The 15,897-nt window shown below is 43.3% G+C and overlaps 1 protein-coding gene across 1 annotated transcript in view; it reads left to right on the top strand.

The window, feature by feature from the left end:
• The first annotated feature begins 245 nt into the window (after positions 1–245).
• ddb1 (damage-specific DNA binding protein 1) overlaps positions 246–15,897 on the top strand; it is a 181,695-nt gene continuing 166,043 nt past the window's right edge. Inside the window, exons 1-4 of the mRNA XM_038807595.1 lie at positions 246–402; positions 8,205–8,353; positions 11,762–11,878; positions 13,850–14,071. Coding sequence (XP_038663523.1) covers positions 342–402; positions 8,205–8,353; positions 11,762–11,878; positions 13,850–14,071 — 549 coding nt within the window. The 5' untranslated portion in view covers positions 246–341. The remainder of the gene's footprint in view (positions 403–8,204; positions 8,354–11,761; positions 11,879–13,849; positions 14,072–15,897) is intronic.

The following is a 15,897-nucleotide window of genomic DNA, read 5'->3' as shown; positions in this document are numbered from 1 at the left end:
GGTGTCATGTCTCGCCGGAAGATGCGGTATAAAGACACCGACTGCCGCTATCAAATGTATGTTAACCAGAAATGTTATTGGGGACTGGCAGTGAAGGTGGCATGAAGGGGAAAGGATACGTTGATCAAGTTGTGCAGTCCTGCCTGAAGTGCCTATCCACTCTGGATTAGCAGTCACAGGAGTCAGGTGGCGGCATTTGCCCCGAACAAAAATGGCCGCTGTTCGTCAGCCAGCGGCCGTTGCTCAGGCCGCGATCACGTGACAGGGGACGGCGGGAGTGCGAGGTCGGAGGAAGCGCGAGCGAAAAGAGCTGGTATCGTCGGAGAGCGCGGGCCGCCACCATGTCTTACAACTATGTGGTGACAGCGCAGAAACCGACCGCCGTGAATGCCTGCGTTACTGGTAAATATTGTTAACGCGCAAAGTGCTCATTTTCCCTGCCCGACAAAGAAGCTGGGTTTGTGGGAGGGAAGTGTGGTAGGTTCGGGCTGGCAGGGTCAGGCCTCGAGTAAGGCCTAGTCACAACAGTGAATGAGCAGCAGGCAGACGCTGCAGTAATCGTTGGAGCTGTTAGGGAATGTACAATTGATTCAGCTCTTTGTATTTATGCGGCTTAAATCAATTACAGTAGGATGTTAATGTTAAAGGAGTGTTTACTTCATCGAAAAATGTGTGACAAGCCTTTGTTTATTAATACTTTCCAATTACCTTAAAATCTTGCCAAACCCCTGCTGAATGTCCTGAGGTCGATGCTGTCCTTTGGGTGCAAGTGTCCCTTATGTCTCACTTAGGCTGGCAGCTTCGTTGTCTGAGCCTATACAGTAAATGTTGTGGGCTGTTGCACTGTTGTGTTTTGTCACAACCAGATTCAATTCTCTACACCTAATATCCACATATGTGCACTTTTAAACAGGTCAACATTGTATAGTACTGGGACCTAAGAACAGATATTTTTCTTTCCTTGGGTGTTGACTGTATATTTATTCCTGCATTGCACCATTTTCACCTCTGAAGTGCTTTGGGACTTGAAGGTGCTGGTTTTAGGGCCAATAACACATTTATCTACAGAGTAGGGGCAGCAAGGTGGTGCAGTGGCTAGCACTGCTGTCTCACGCCACTGAGGACACAAGTTCGATCCCGGCTCCGAGTCACTGTCCGTGTGGAGTTTGCACATTCTCCCTGTGTCTCTATGGGTCTCACCCCACAACCCAAAGATGTGCAGGATAGGTGAGCTGGCAAAGCTAAATTGTCCCTTAATTGGAAAAAAATAATTTAGTACACTAAATCTATTTTTAAAATCTACAGAGTAACCAGAAATCATTTTTAAAACTTGAATTTTATTGATGTGATCATCAGTAAATTTGTGAGACAACTTAAGCCTTAACATATCTTTGTCTGATGCTCATCTCCCAAAAATCATTCTAGGTTTTCAGTGCCTTTTTGCCATTTCGCCAGATTAAATAGGTTTGCTGAAAATTTTCATGAGGATGTTGCCTTTTTGGTTGAATCAGTTTTGCACACAACTCATGTTAATTCTGATAATTTTCATTGCGATGCTCTGTTCCTCTGTAGTTGTGAACAAGATACCACTTTTAGAATGCCAAGTGAGAGATGTAGCATTGAGAAATTGTAAATTTTCCATTTTGGTCACTAGTAATCGGTATCTAGGTTTCCTTGGTTAGGTATGGATTGGATAAAAAACAAAGCTTCCTATAACTTTTCTTTACCAATGTGACTTTTACTATTGCAATACCCACATTTTTGCAGCAGTTATCCAATAACTTAGCTGAGTTTCAGAGCAATTTAGAGTGAAATTACTGGGACTTTGAATGAAAGATTCCTTTACAGTTGGACTGTACTTGAGACCAAATTCCTGGGAGAAAAGGGATAGTGGCACACGTGTTGTATCTTTCAGCTCCTATTTCATCCAGTACACTCCCTTCACCTCAAAAGAAAAACCACAGCCTCAAACACTGCGTTTATTTAGAAACTGGTCATTAAAGTAATTTATCAAGAACTTGGCTGTCCAGAAACTACAGCTGGAACCAGGTACAATAAAAATACCTGATCATATGTACATTCCATTCTCCAGTGCTGACTTCCTGTATCTTGTTAAGGTTTGAAGAAGGATTCTATTAACACAACTGTGAAGAAAGCAAGCACCTTATCATGGAAAATAACACCGTATTAATGAATCATGCCAAACTGATTTTTACAAGGGTGACATCCTCCTTTAACAGACTAATTTTATTATTGCTCGGTCAAAACTCTGGAACTTCAGACTTAACCGCACTTTAGGAGTTAAGTTCATTACGTGGACTTAAGGTATGCCACACATTCTCCCCGTGTCTGCGTGGGTTTCACCTCCACAACCCAAAAGATGTGCAGGATAGGTGGATTGGCCACGCTTAATTGCCCCTTAATTGGAAAAAATAATTGGGTACTCTTAAATTTAAAAAGAAGGTATGCCATCACCAAAGGGTAGGTAGGAACGGGCAATGAATGTTTATGTTGCCAGGAAAGTCCATTTTCTGAGAATGAATTAAAAAAAAAACAAAGCCGCCATATAAATGCAAAATATTTTGCATGTTGGAGACCTGAAATAAAGTGCTCAATAAATTCAGCAGTTCTGATACATCCGTGCAGAGAGAAACACCATATGACTCCTCTTCAGAAGTTGGTGAGTGGGTCAGTATTATAGTTACTGAATGAAAAATGAAAATCGCTTATTGTCACAAGTAGGCTTCAAATGAAGTTACTGTGAAAAGCCCCTAGTCGCCACATTCCGGCGCCTGTCCGGGGAGGCTGGTACGGGAAATCGAACCGTGCTACTGGCCTGCTTTAAAAGCCAGCGATTTAGCCGAGTGAGCTAAACCAGCTCCAAAGATTAAAGTTGGGGTTAATCCTGTAACTTTTTCCTGGGTCACTGTTTTACAAGTTGGAGTTTCGGAGGCTTCCAGGCACACAGTAATTGACCAGTGAAAGTTGAACATTCCTCTGCAATTCCCATGCAGTCCTCGCTTGGGGATGCCCCCCCACATGGGGACCTCCGAAGGTCCCACAGTGCATCTCCTGGGGTATCTCCAGGGTATGGACCACCCCAACAATGCGAAACTGTCTACCACAAGAAGTAGTTGAGGTGGATAACATAGCATTTAATAGTAAGCTGGCTAACCACAAAAGGGAGAAAGGAATATAAGGGTCTGGTGATAGCATCAAATGAGGAAGAGGGCTCACACAGATCATGAATGCCATCAAGCTGAAGATCCTGTTTCTGTGCTTCATATTCAATGTTGGCCAATATAATCACCTGAAAAACTCCTGGTGGCAGTGGATTCTACTCTTGAGTAAATTGGATTTATAAGTGAATGCCTTATTTATGGACCTTAGATATAGAGAAATACAGCACAGAACAGGCCCTTCGGCCCACGATGTTGCGCCGAACTTTTGTCCTAGGTTAATCATAGAATTTTGGACAATTTTTCATGGCCAATCCACCCAACCTGCACATCTTTGGACTGTGGGAGGAAACCGGAGTACCCGGAGGAAACCCACGCAGTCACGGGGAGGATGTGCAGACTCCACACAGACAGTGACCCAAGTCGAAATCGAACTTGGGACCCTGGAGCTGTGAAGCAATTGTGCTATCCACAATGCTACCGTGCTGCCCTTAAGAAGTTAACCTACACTCCCTTATTCTACCCTAATCCAAGTACCTATCCAATAGCCGCTTGAAGGTCCATAAATTTTCCGACTCAACTACTACCACAGGCAGTGCATTCCATGCCCCCACTACTCTCTGGGTAAAGAACCTACCTCTGACATCCCCTCTATATCTTCCACCATTTATCTTAAATTTATGTCCCCTTGTAATGGTGTGTTCCACCCGGGGAAAAAGTCTCTGACTGTCTACTCTATCTATTCCCCTGATCATCTTATAAACCTCTATCAAGTCGCCCCTCATCCTTCTCCGTTCTAATGAGAAAAGGCCTAGCACCCTCAACCTTTCCTCGTATGACCTACTCTCCATTCCAGGCAACATCCTGGTAAATCTCCTTTGCACCTTTTCCAAAGCTTCCACATCCTTCCTAAAATGAGGTGACCAGAACTGCACACAGTACTCCAAATGTGGCCTGACCAAGGTTTTGTACAGCTGCATCATCACCTCACGGCTCTTAAATTCAATGCCTCTGCTAATGAACGCTAGCACACCATAGGCCTTCTTCACAGCTCTATCCACTTGAGTGGCAACTTTCAAAGAACTATGAACATAGACCCCAAGATCTCTCTGCTCCTCCACATTGCCAAGAACCCTACCATTAACCCTGTATTCCGCATTCAGATTTGTCCTTCCAAAATGGACAACCTCACACTTGTCAGGGTTAAACTCCATCTGCCACTTCTCAGCCCAGCTCTGCATTCTATCTATGTCTCTTTGAAGCCGACAACAGCCCTCCTCACTATCCACAACTCCACCAATCTTCGTATCATCTGCAAATTTACTGACCCACCCTTCAACTCCTCATCCAAGTCGTTAATGAAAATCACAAACAGCAGAGGACCCAGAACTGATCCCTGCGGTACGCCACTGATAACTGGGCTCCAGGCTGAATATTTGCCATCCACCACAACTCTCTGTCTTCTATCGGTTAGCCAGTTTGTTATCCAACTGGCCAAATTTCCCACTATCCCATGCCTCCTTACTTTCTGCATAAGCCTACCATGGGGAACCTTATCAAATGCCTTACTAAAATCCATGTACACTACATCCACTGCTTTACCTTCATCCACATGCTTGGTCACCTCCTCAAAGAATTCAATAAGACTTGTAATGCAAGACCTACCCCTCACAAATCCGTGCTGACTATCCCTAATCAAGCAATGCCTTTCCAGATGCTCAGAAATCCTATCCCTCAGTACCCTTTCCATTACTTTGCCTACCACCGAAGTAAGACTAACTGGCCTGTAATTCCCAGGGTTATCCCTATTCCCTTTTTTGAACAGGGGCACGACATTCGCCACTCTCCAATCCTCTGGTACCACCCCTGTTGACAGCGAGGACGAAAAGATCATTGCCAACGGCTCTGCAATTTCATTTCTTGCTTCCCATAGAATCCTTGGATATATCCCGTCAGGCCCGGGGGACTTGTCTAGCCTCAAGTTTTTCAAAACGCTCAACACATCTTCCTTCCTGACAAGTATCTCCTCAAGCTTATCAGTCTGCTTCACGCTGTCCTCTCCAACAATATGGCCCCTCTCGTTTGTAAATACTGAAGAAAAATACTTGTTCAAGACCTCTCCTATCTCTTCAGACTCAATACACAATCTCCCGCTACTGTCCTTAATCGGACCTACCCTCGCTCTAGTCATTCTCATATTTCTCACATATATGTAAAAGGCCTTGGGGTTTTCCTTGATCCTACCCGCCAAAGATTTTTCATGCCCTCTCTTAGCTCTCCTAATCCCTTTCTTCAGTTCCCTCCTGGCTATCTTGTACCTCTCCAGTGCCCTGTCTGAACCTTGTTTCTTCAGCCTTACATAAGTCTCCTTCTTCCTCTTAACAAGACATTCAACCTCTCTTGTCAACCATGGTTCCCTCACTCGACCATCTCTTCCCTGCCTGACAGGGACATACATATCAAAGACACGCAGTACCTGTTCCTTGAACAAGTTCCACATTTCACTTGTGTCCTTCCCTGACAGCCTATGTTCCCAACTTCTGCACTTCAATTCTTGTCTGACAGCATTGTATTTACCCTTCCCCCAATTATAAACCTTGCCCTGTTGCTCGCACCTATCCCTCTCCATTACTAAAGTGAAAGTCACAGAATTGTGGTCACTACCTCCAAAATGCTCCCCCACTAACAAATCTATCACCTGCCCTGGTTCATTACCAAGTACTAAATCCAATATGGCCTCCCCTCTGGTCGGACAATCTACATACTGTGTTAGAAAAGCTTCCTGGACACACTGCACAAACACTACCCCATCCAAACTATTTGATCTAAAGAGTTTCCACTCAATGTTTGGGAAGTTGAAGTCGCCCATGACTACTACCCTGTGACTTCTGCACCTTTCCAAAATCTGTTTCCCAATCTGTTCCTCCACATCTCTGCTGCTATTGGGGGGCCTATAGAAAACTCCCAACAAGGTGACTGCTCCTTTCCTATTTCTAACTTCAACCCATATTACCTCAGTAGGCAGATCCCCCTCGAACTGCCTTTCTGCAGCTGTTATACTATCACTAATTAACAATGCCACCCCCCCACCTCTTTTACCATCCTCCCTAATCTTGTTGAAACATCTATAACCAGGGACCTCCAACAACCATTTCTGCCCCTCTTCTATCCAAGTTTCTGTGATGGCCACCACATCGTAGTCCCAAGTACAGATCCATGCCTTAAGTTCACCCACCTTATTCCTGATGCTTCTTGCATTAAAGTATACACACTTCAACCCATCTCCTTGCCTGCAAGTAATCTCCTTTGTCATTGTTACCTTCCCCACTGCATCACTATGTGCTTTGGCGTCCTGACTATCGTCTACCTTAGTTGCTGGACTACAGATCCGGTTCCCATTCCCCTGCCAAATTAGTTTAAACCCTCAGAATGCGCTCCAATTATCCAAATACCTGAAGCCCTCCCTCCTACACCATTCCTGCAGCCACGTGTTCAACTGCACTCTCTCCCTATTCCTAGCCTCGCTATCACGTGGCACCGGCAACAAACCAGAGATGACAACTCTGTCTGTCCTGGCCTTTAACTTCCAGCCTAACTCCCTAAACTTGTTTATTACCTCCACACCCTTTTTCCTACCTACATTGTTGGTACCAATGTGCACCACGACTTCTGGCTGCTCACCCTCCCCCTTCAGGATCCTGAAGACACGATCAGAGACATCCCTGGCCCTGGCACCCGGGAGGCAACATACCTTTCGGGAGTCTTGCTCGCGACCACAGAATCTCCTATCTATTCCCCTAACCATTGAATCTCCTATTACTATTGCTTTTCTATGCTCCCCCCTTCCCTTCTGAGCCCCAGAGCCAGACTCAGTGCCAGAGACCTGGCCGCTGGGGCCTTCCCCCGGTAGGTCATCCCCCCCCAACAGCATCCAAAACGGTATACTTGTTTTGAAGGGGAACGGCCACGAGGGATCCCTGCACTGTCTGCCTGTTAGTTTTCTTTCCCCTGACTGTAACCCAGCTACTCTTGTCCAGTACCTTTGGTGTGGCTACCTCCCTGTAACTCTTCTCTATAACCCCCTCTGCCTCCCGGATGATCCGAAGTTCATCCAGCTCCAGTACCTTAACACGGTCTCTGAGGAGCTAGAGTTGGGTGCACTTCCCGCAGGTATAGTCAGCGGGGACACCAGTGGTATCCCTGACCACCCACATCCTACAGGAGGAGCATGCAACTGCCCTAGCCTCCATCCCCTCTTACTTTACAAAATTAGCTGCCCCGTGGACCAACTGGACCTCCGCCCTCCGACTCTACTTCCAGTCAGCTGTACTCTAAACTCCTGGCTCCCTTCACGCTCTTTGATAAATATAGGAAATGAAATGTAAGGAACACCTTACTCCCTCCTCACCTAACTCCCTCAGTCACCAAACTCTCACTGTAGCACTCAAATGCCACAAGCTCAGCACTCAGTGCAACCTATTTTGTGCGACCTTGTTTTGGACTTCCCCACAAGTGGAAGATCTTTTCTACCTCTACTCATTCAAACCCCTTCATACTTTTGAAAATTTCTATCAGTTCACCTCACAGTCTTGCCTTTTCTAGAGAAAATGTGACTCGTGCCATACTGGTCAGTGCATTTGTTCATTAAGATAGCAAGGCTCCTGAAACTTGTATTGCGGATATTCTCCTATTGGATTCTGAAAATTTCACCTGTTGATTTCTTGGTTGTTCCTTACCTTACCCACTGCTTTATACTTGTTTTGGTGTCATTCAGAGTGAATCAACTCCAACTTCTCTATCTTCCTTAGTTCAGATGACGCTTCGGTTGGATTATACTTCATCTAATATGATACAGCAGATGCTTATTTGTTTATAACGTTTTCACTTTATTTGCTTGGACTAGAAATGAGGGAGATTTTTAAAAAATGTATGTAATTTTTTGAGACGGTTTGTGACTTTCTCATTATCCGGTTCATGGTGTGATTTCATGTCTAAATACATTGGTTTCAATTTGTTTTGTTTTAGGTCACTTCACCTCAGCAGACGATCTGAACCTGCTGATCGCCAAGAACACAAGGTTGGAGATTTATGTGGTTACACCAGAGGGCTTGCGCCCTGTCAAAGAAGTGGGCATGTATGGCAAGATTGCTGTAATGGAGCTTTTCCGACCGAAGGTAAGATATAGAAAGAGGTGTTAGGTTTCAACAGTAATTTGGTCAGATGCAATTCCTATATGCTCAGCCACTTCTCTCCCTTTCTGAAGGCGCACCCTCTGGTATCATAAATTAGCATTTTTCGTGAGATTCTGTATAGTGAATGTTACGTTACTCAGTAGTTGGTTTACATTACAACAAGAGTCCTATCCTATGCCGCCCCCCCCCCCCCCCCCCCGGTCCCAATGCTCACTTATAGCCTGGAGTCATCAAATAGTGACCAAGAGTGGAAACATTGGCTGATTTTTCTTCCTTCCTCCCTGCCAGTTCATGGTGCTGCAACTACTTGCAAAGCCCCATTTATGCTCCCATAGAAGTCACATGCTGGGAAGTGATTTTGGGATTGGGAAGCCCAAATTGTTTTTTTTAAAGTAGGATATTTGTTTGAACTGAGGGTGGAGGAAAGTATTTCAGTTTGTGTGTCAGAGAGGAAGGCAGTGTTTGTTTTGGTTAAAGCATGTATCTTTCATGCTTGTCACCAGAATGATGATTGCCTTTTTCAGTTATGATGTGATTTTTTCCCCCTGACTTCAGAGCATATTTGCACTCTGTTTTATATTGTGTCTTGTATGTGTGGAGCCAAGGGCCAGTGCCTTTACAAGAGGAGGGAAAATGGCAATTTATTTATTTACTCCCCACGGAGTAATGGACAAGACCCAAGAAAAATTAAGGTGACCGTAAGAGTCTGAAGATCAACCAGTTCCTACTTTGAGAGTAACGGGGAAATGCAACTCAACATGAGTTGCTCTGATATGAATCAGTGAACAAAGTTGTTGTAAAGTGAAAGTTGTTGAGGGGTTAAATGCACCCCAACTGACCGTGACCAGTTTGCAGTAACCCTTTTTAATTCGGTTGCATTACGTGATAGACGAAGGAGACAAGATTCAGGTAAAGATTCAATACAACTTTATTAAACAATTTATAATGAAGCAATACTTATCAAACTCTATATAAATAAACAGCCCAAAATCTACACTAGCTATCTGCTTCTGACATGCACTTTCGTGGATTCCCTACCCTATCCACTTATTCCCCTCCCTATATTTGAATGGTTTGTCTGAAAAGCCTGGTTAAACCCCGTTGGCTATTCCTCGGTCTTTGAGGGTTGGTTGATGTCTTAGGATCTGCAGTTGTTGATTTGAGCTTCCCCTCTCGTCTAGGGATGGTATTGGTCTTAGGGCCGTCTCATCGTGGTAGTCTCGATGGAAACGTCGTTGAAGAAGGTGCGAAGGCAGGGAGGTTTGGCTGGGGTTCCAGGTTGTCCTTTTATACCCCACTTGTGTCCTTCTCGAAGATTCTGTGACCTGTGTCCAATAATAATAATTATCTTTATTGTCACAAGTAGGCTTACATTAACACGGCAATTAAGGTACTGTGAAAAGCCCCTAGTTGCCCCACACTGGCACCTGTTCGGGTACACAGAGGGAGAATTCAGAATGTCCATTTCACCTAACAGCACATCTTTCGGGACTTGTGGGAGGAAACCTGAGCACCCAGAGGAAACCCATGCAGACACAGGGAGAATGTGCGGACTCTGCACAGACACTGACCCAAGTCGGGAATCGAACCTGGGACATGGGCACTGTGAAGCAACAGTGCTAACCACTGTGCTACCATGCTGCCTGACTAGCATCTGCTGGGAGCAGGAAGGTCTAATGAAGTGGCTGCTCTCATATTTGGACGTCGCATAACAGGATTTTGAACTTCCAACTATTGGATCATGCCATGCCTCTGGCCCCTGTCCCCACCCCACTTGAACAATTTATTTACAGAACCAGTATGCCCTGTATTCTCTCAACTGCTTCAAACTGTTTTGTAAACTGGGGTGTGCAGGGTAGAAATTTGAAGGAATAGCACATTTGAAATCAGTTCAGTAGAACATTTCTTAGAAGCAAAATGACCTATGAAATAATTATAGGATGTCCAGCCAGTATGAGCATGTTTCTCTCCAGTTGATGCATACAACCCCAAATCTTGTTGAGCTATGAATTGGAGGGGTAGAAATAAGTTTTATTTCATATATATAATACAGAGGCTTCTGTTTATTTATCCATTTTCTTCCTCCTGCAGTATGTTTCCTAATATTCGGTACAATAGTTAATTTTTTTTTTGTTGAATAGAGACATGCCAATGCTTTTCACCTCTCACTCATCAGGACAAATGCAAAAATGCCAAATTTCAAACAATCCCAACAATTCATATTACAGGTAAAAAGTGCTGATTGGTTGTCAAGTCAACTCTGGCTGAGGCGTTGCCATGGAGATGGCAATGTAGGACATGAGTTCCCGGGCCAATGAAAAAAGGTGTCGATGGTAGCCATGATGTGGAGATGCCGGCGTTGGACTGGGGTGAGCTCAGTAAGAAGTCTTACAACACAAGGTTAAAGTCCAACAGGTTTGTTTCAAACATGAGCTTTTGGAGCACTGCTCCTTCCTCGGGTGAATCCTGAGGAAGGAGCAGTGCTCCGAAAGCTCGTGTTTGAAATAAACACGTTGGACTTTAACCTGGTGTTGTAGGACTTCTTATTGAAAAAAGGTGCAAGGCTTCAACATATTCCTTTTGTTTGCAGAGAACAGATCCCTGCTTATGAATGTAGGTTGCTTCTATCAAATGCAAATGAGCCCTGTAAAAGCTTGATTGATTATCTTAAATTAGTGTAGTTTTTAGCACATTTAGAATTGTTCAGCAAATTCTGCTCAATCATGGCTAATTTACATTTGCCAGAAGTAACATACAGTCACTCGTAGGGATATGCTCTCTGCAACCAAAAGGAATATGTTTAAGCATGGATCTCATGTTTGAAAACATGTTAAAATTTGTGTGTTTTAAGTCACTTCACCTCCGTAGATGATCCAAACTTCTGATTGTCGAGAACAACAGGTTGGAGTTTTATAGCATAATCTCTTTTCAATTACTTGGGGAGCCTATACTTCCTCCGTTGATTTCTCCATGGCAACGCCTCAGCCAATCAGAGTCAACTTGCTGACCAATTGGTAGTCTTTTCTCCCGTAGTATAAATTTTGTGATTGCTTGAAATATGGCATTTTTGCATTTCTCCCAATGAGTGCAAGGTGAAAAGCTGCAGCAACAGTAATCCCAAATTCTGACTACCATACAATAGTTTAAATAGCACATGGGCTTTGTTTAATAATTTTTCTCCACGCCTCTTTAAGGCATAGTGTGAAAGGAAACCCATTGTGTTGAATGGATAATGGAGGGAAGGCACAGCACCTTCCTGTGCTGTGAGTTATTGGTAGATAATTTCAAATGAACTATTAATGGACAGTTTTTTTGAGATGGGTTTGAAGAATACTTGATGGGAGATCTATCCATGAAATGGCTGACAAAGTTACACCTGTATTCAAACAGGGAGAGTGCAAGGATCTGCTTTTCATTCTGACTGCAAAATACAATGCCTGCATTCTGGAGTATAAGCAGAATGGAGAAAACATTGATATCATCACACGAGCCCATGGAAATGTACAGGTAAGATAAACGTATATTTTTGCATCCTTCTGTACATGAACTCTGAAGTCTTGAAGTAATTAAAAAAAAACTTAAATTCCTCTTGGTAGGATTAGAACTTGTTATAGCATTTAAAGTTAATGTGCTGTAGTTGCAGTGGATAAATCTTGGAATGTTTGGATGAGGGTTCATGCCTGTGGTTCTTAAAGCAACACCTGTTTAATTCTGGTATATCCCAGCACTCCACCTTAAGACCCCTTTATGCGCCATCTAAATGTTGTCCTTCTGTAACATCATCTGCAAGTACAGGTCAGCTTCTTGTACAGTAATGGCATCCAACTGTGTCTCTTGACTGCCAACATTGAGTTCAGGGCTGTCATCATGCTATTCAATTTATCTGCTTGAGTTGAAAGTTCTGACAGCCAAATACCATCTAAACTGAAGCTACTTTGTTTGGATTTGCTGATGCCCAAATGCACCTGATGTTGATTGGAGTGACATCCCTGCCTAACTATTCATACTGAATCAGTGGCATGTAATCTTGGTGTTCTATTGTGGTATTCTAACCCTAAACTGATTTTCCTAATGCATATGTACGTATGCTTTATTGACAAGTATTTCTCAGATTATTGTAAAATTAGTTAGTCCGTTTGAAGCTTTTGAAGAGAAATAAATAAGCTAGAAACACTCCATGGATAATCAGCAAAATGGACTGTGATGCAAGGCTATTTATGTTAACACCTCGGACATTATTTTTTAACAGCTAAAGGAGAGTTAAACTTAATACCGTAAAATCCAGGGTATGTCATTGCTGTTCACTTAGCCGTTTATTATTTAAGAAATCTGTTTGGCAATAACAGCCTTATCCACCAAGTGAAGTATATACTCCACTGCTTTTATAAATAAAGATTACATCACTGTACATCAGGCTAACTAGTAAGCTGTAATACCATAAGAAGCATTTTCTGTTTGATTGTGGGAAGCCTTCAAACAGCCTAGATCAGGGGTGGGCAAACTACGGCCCGCGGGCCGCATGCGGCCCGCCAAAGGTATTTCTGCGGCCCTCCAAGTCATTTAAAAAAAAAAAGTTTTTTAAAAAAAATTTTTTTTAAAAAAAAATTTTTTTTTAAGGTTAATGGGGGGGGCTGTTAGGTTACTTACTGGTATAGGGTGGATACGTTGACTTGAGTAGGATGATCATTGCTCGGCACAACGTCGAGGGCCGAAGGGCCTGTTCTGTGCTGTACTGTTCTATGTTCTATATGAGGCGCCCAGAATCATAACCGGGTGAAGTAATTATTTTACTTAATATACTATGCGGCCCTTTGTGAATTTCTGAATGTGGCCCTTGCACGGAAAAGTTTGCCCACCCCTGGCCTAGATATTGGGAAAGCCAAGGCATGCATACTTATAGTTTACATGCTGAACCCAATTTTTAAAATGAAGATATGTACTCGAGATCCAAAAATGAAATATTTTTATGTTTCACTATAAACGCTCTGATTACGGTTAGAATCAGAGCCTGTTTTGATCCTGCTTTGATGCTTATATCCTCGTTCAACCATCAAAGCTGATCATCTAGCCATTCTGCACCCACTCTCAGGAATTCCTACCTCAAAACTCAATTCTCTCCTTGAAAAGCCACCTAAACATCTTGCTGATTTAACCTTGCTTCTGCTCACAAGCCTATAACCAACCCTTTGTTCCAGCTGGGCTTTCACCTCTGCAAAGAGATATTTTATGTGACATTCTTCTATTAAATGAATATTATCGATGAATACCAAAAACATTGGAAATCACTTAAAAGGCCAGAAAGCATATGTGGAGATAGAAACAGTTAAATTTTCAGGTTGAGGCCATTTCATCAGAGCTTTTTATACCACCGGTGACAAATATTTAATAATGATCATCCTCTTCGGCTTCCTGTATGCTCCTGAACACCTGATTATCATTCTTTAAACAATGCTATATCCCTTTTGATGTTCTTTTCAGGATCGTATCGGCCGCCCCTCTGAGACCGGAATTATAGGTATTGTGGACCCCGAGTGTCGCATGATAGGTCTCCGGCTGTATGATGGGCTCTTCAAAGTGATTCCACTGGACAGAGACAACAAAGAGCTGAAGGCATTCAACATCCGTCTGGAAGAGCTGCATGTAATTGATGTAAAGTTTCTGTATGGCTGTCAGGTCCCAACTATTTGCTTTGTCTATCAGGTAAGAAGTCCAATTTTGTGGGGTTGACTGGGAGATAAGTGGATAAGACCTTAACCATTTTCCGCTATCCCAGAGAATAAGTGTAACACAAAAGGGACACATGCAGATGGGGAACATTTTAGAAACAAGATAGAAAAGCTACAAAAATAACATTTGAGCATAATGGGAATAATAACTTAATGTTAATATTACTGGGATTAGTAATCCAGAGGCCTGGACTAATTATGCGGAGACATAAATTCAAATCCTATGTGACAACTGGAGGGAATTAAATCTAATTAGTAAATCTGGAATGAAATGCTAGTCTTATTAATAGGGATCATGCAACTACCGTTTGTTGTAAACAGTTGGTTCACTAATGCCCAGCAATTCTTATCTGGTCAGTCTGATGTGCGATGCAAGACCCACACCATTGTCCTTTGCTCTTAAATTCCTTCTGAAGTGGCCGAGCTAGCCTGTCAATTGCAGACAGCTTAACAACACCTCGGGCAATTAGGGATGGCAATAAATGCTGGCCTTGTCAGTGACATGTCCCAAGAATAAAAAAATAACACAGGACATGCAACACAAACTGTTCGGTCCAACCAGTTCATGCCAGTGTTTATGTTCACTCTAACCTCTTCCTACCTTTCTCAACTATCAGACCCTTAATGTCCAAAAAGGTTAGGTGGGGTGAGGGGGATGGGGTGAAGGCGTGGGCTTAAGTAGGGTGCTCTTTCCAAGGGCCGGTGGTCCCCTTTACTGTAAATTCTATGATTTACAGCTGAGGTGGCCATTGGGCCCACCATGTCTGCAACAGGTCCCAAATCAGCAACCTAGCTAGTCCTATTCCCAAGCCCTATTTCCAAAGCCCTCTAAATTCATCACTTTCAAATATATATCCAGCTCTCTTTTGAAACCTCCCATGGAATTCACCACCACTCTCCCGGGCAGCATATTCCAAACCCCAACAACTCTTGGAAGTTTCTCCTCATCTCGCTCCTAGCCCTCTTGCTGACCATCTTGAAATTATGACCCAGAGTTACTGACTTACCAACTAGTGGAAACAGAATATCCTTGATAACCCTGTCAAAATTGTTCAGAATTTTGAGCACCTCAAGGTCGCCTCTTAATCTTCTCTGCTCCAAGGAGTGCAATCCCAATTACTTCAAACTTTCCTTGTATCTAAAATATCTAATTCTTGGTGTCATTTGAGTAAATCACATCTGCAGTCTCTCCAGGGCTTTAACATCCTTTGTTAAATAAGGTGGCTGGAACAGAACATAATACTCCAAATGTGGTCTGACCAATGATTTGTAGCGATGTAGCATCATTTCCTTGCTTTTATATTTTATGCCTCTATAATAATAATATAATCTTTACTGTCACAAGTAGGCTTATATTAACACTGCAATTAAGTTACTGTGAAAAGCCCCTAGTCGCCACATTCCGGTGCCTGTTTGCGTACATAGAGGGAGAATTCAAAATGTCCAAATTACCTAACAGCATGTCTTTTGGGACTTGTGGGAGGAAACCGGAGCACCCAGAGGAAATCCACGCTGACACGAGGAGAACGTGCAGACTCCGCACAGGTAGTGACCCAAGCCGGGAATTGAACCTGGCACCCTGGCACTGTGAAGCAACAGTGCTAACCACTGTGCTACCATTTATAAACCCAAGGATGCTATAAGCCGCCTTAAACTGTTTCAACTTGCCTGGTCACTTTCAAAGAATTATGCACTTGAACCTTGAGGTTCCTGTACTCCCTCCAAAGTTGTACCTTTGAGCCAATATTGTCTCCCCATGTTTCTTCTACCAAAATGTATTCCCTCACATTTCGCTGCTTT

The sequence above is a fragment of the Scyliorhinus canicula genome, chromosome 9, assembly GCF_902713615.1.
Source record: "Scyliorhinus canicula chromosome 9, sScyCan1.1, whole genome shotgun sequence".
In the NCBI taxonomy this organism is placed as follows: Eukaryota; Metazoa; Chordata; class Chondrichthyes; order Carcharhiniformes; family Scyliorhinidae; genus Scyliorhinus; species Scyliorhinus canicula.
This window is presented reverse-complemented; position numbering and strand designations above follow the sequence as displayed.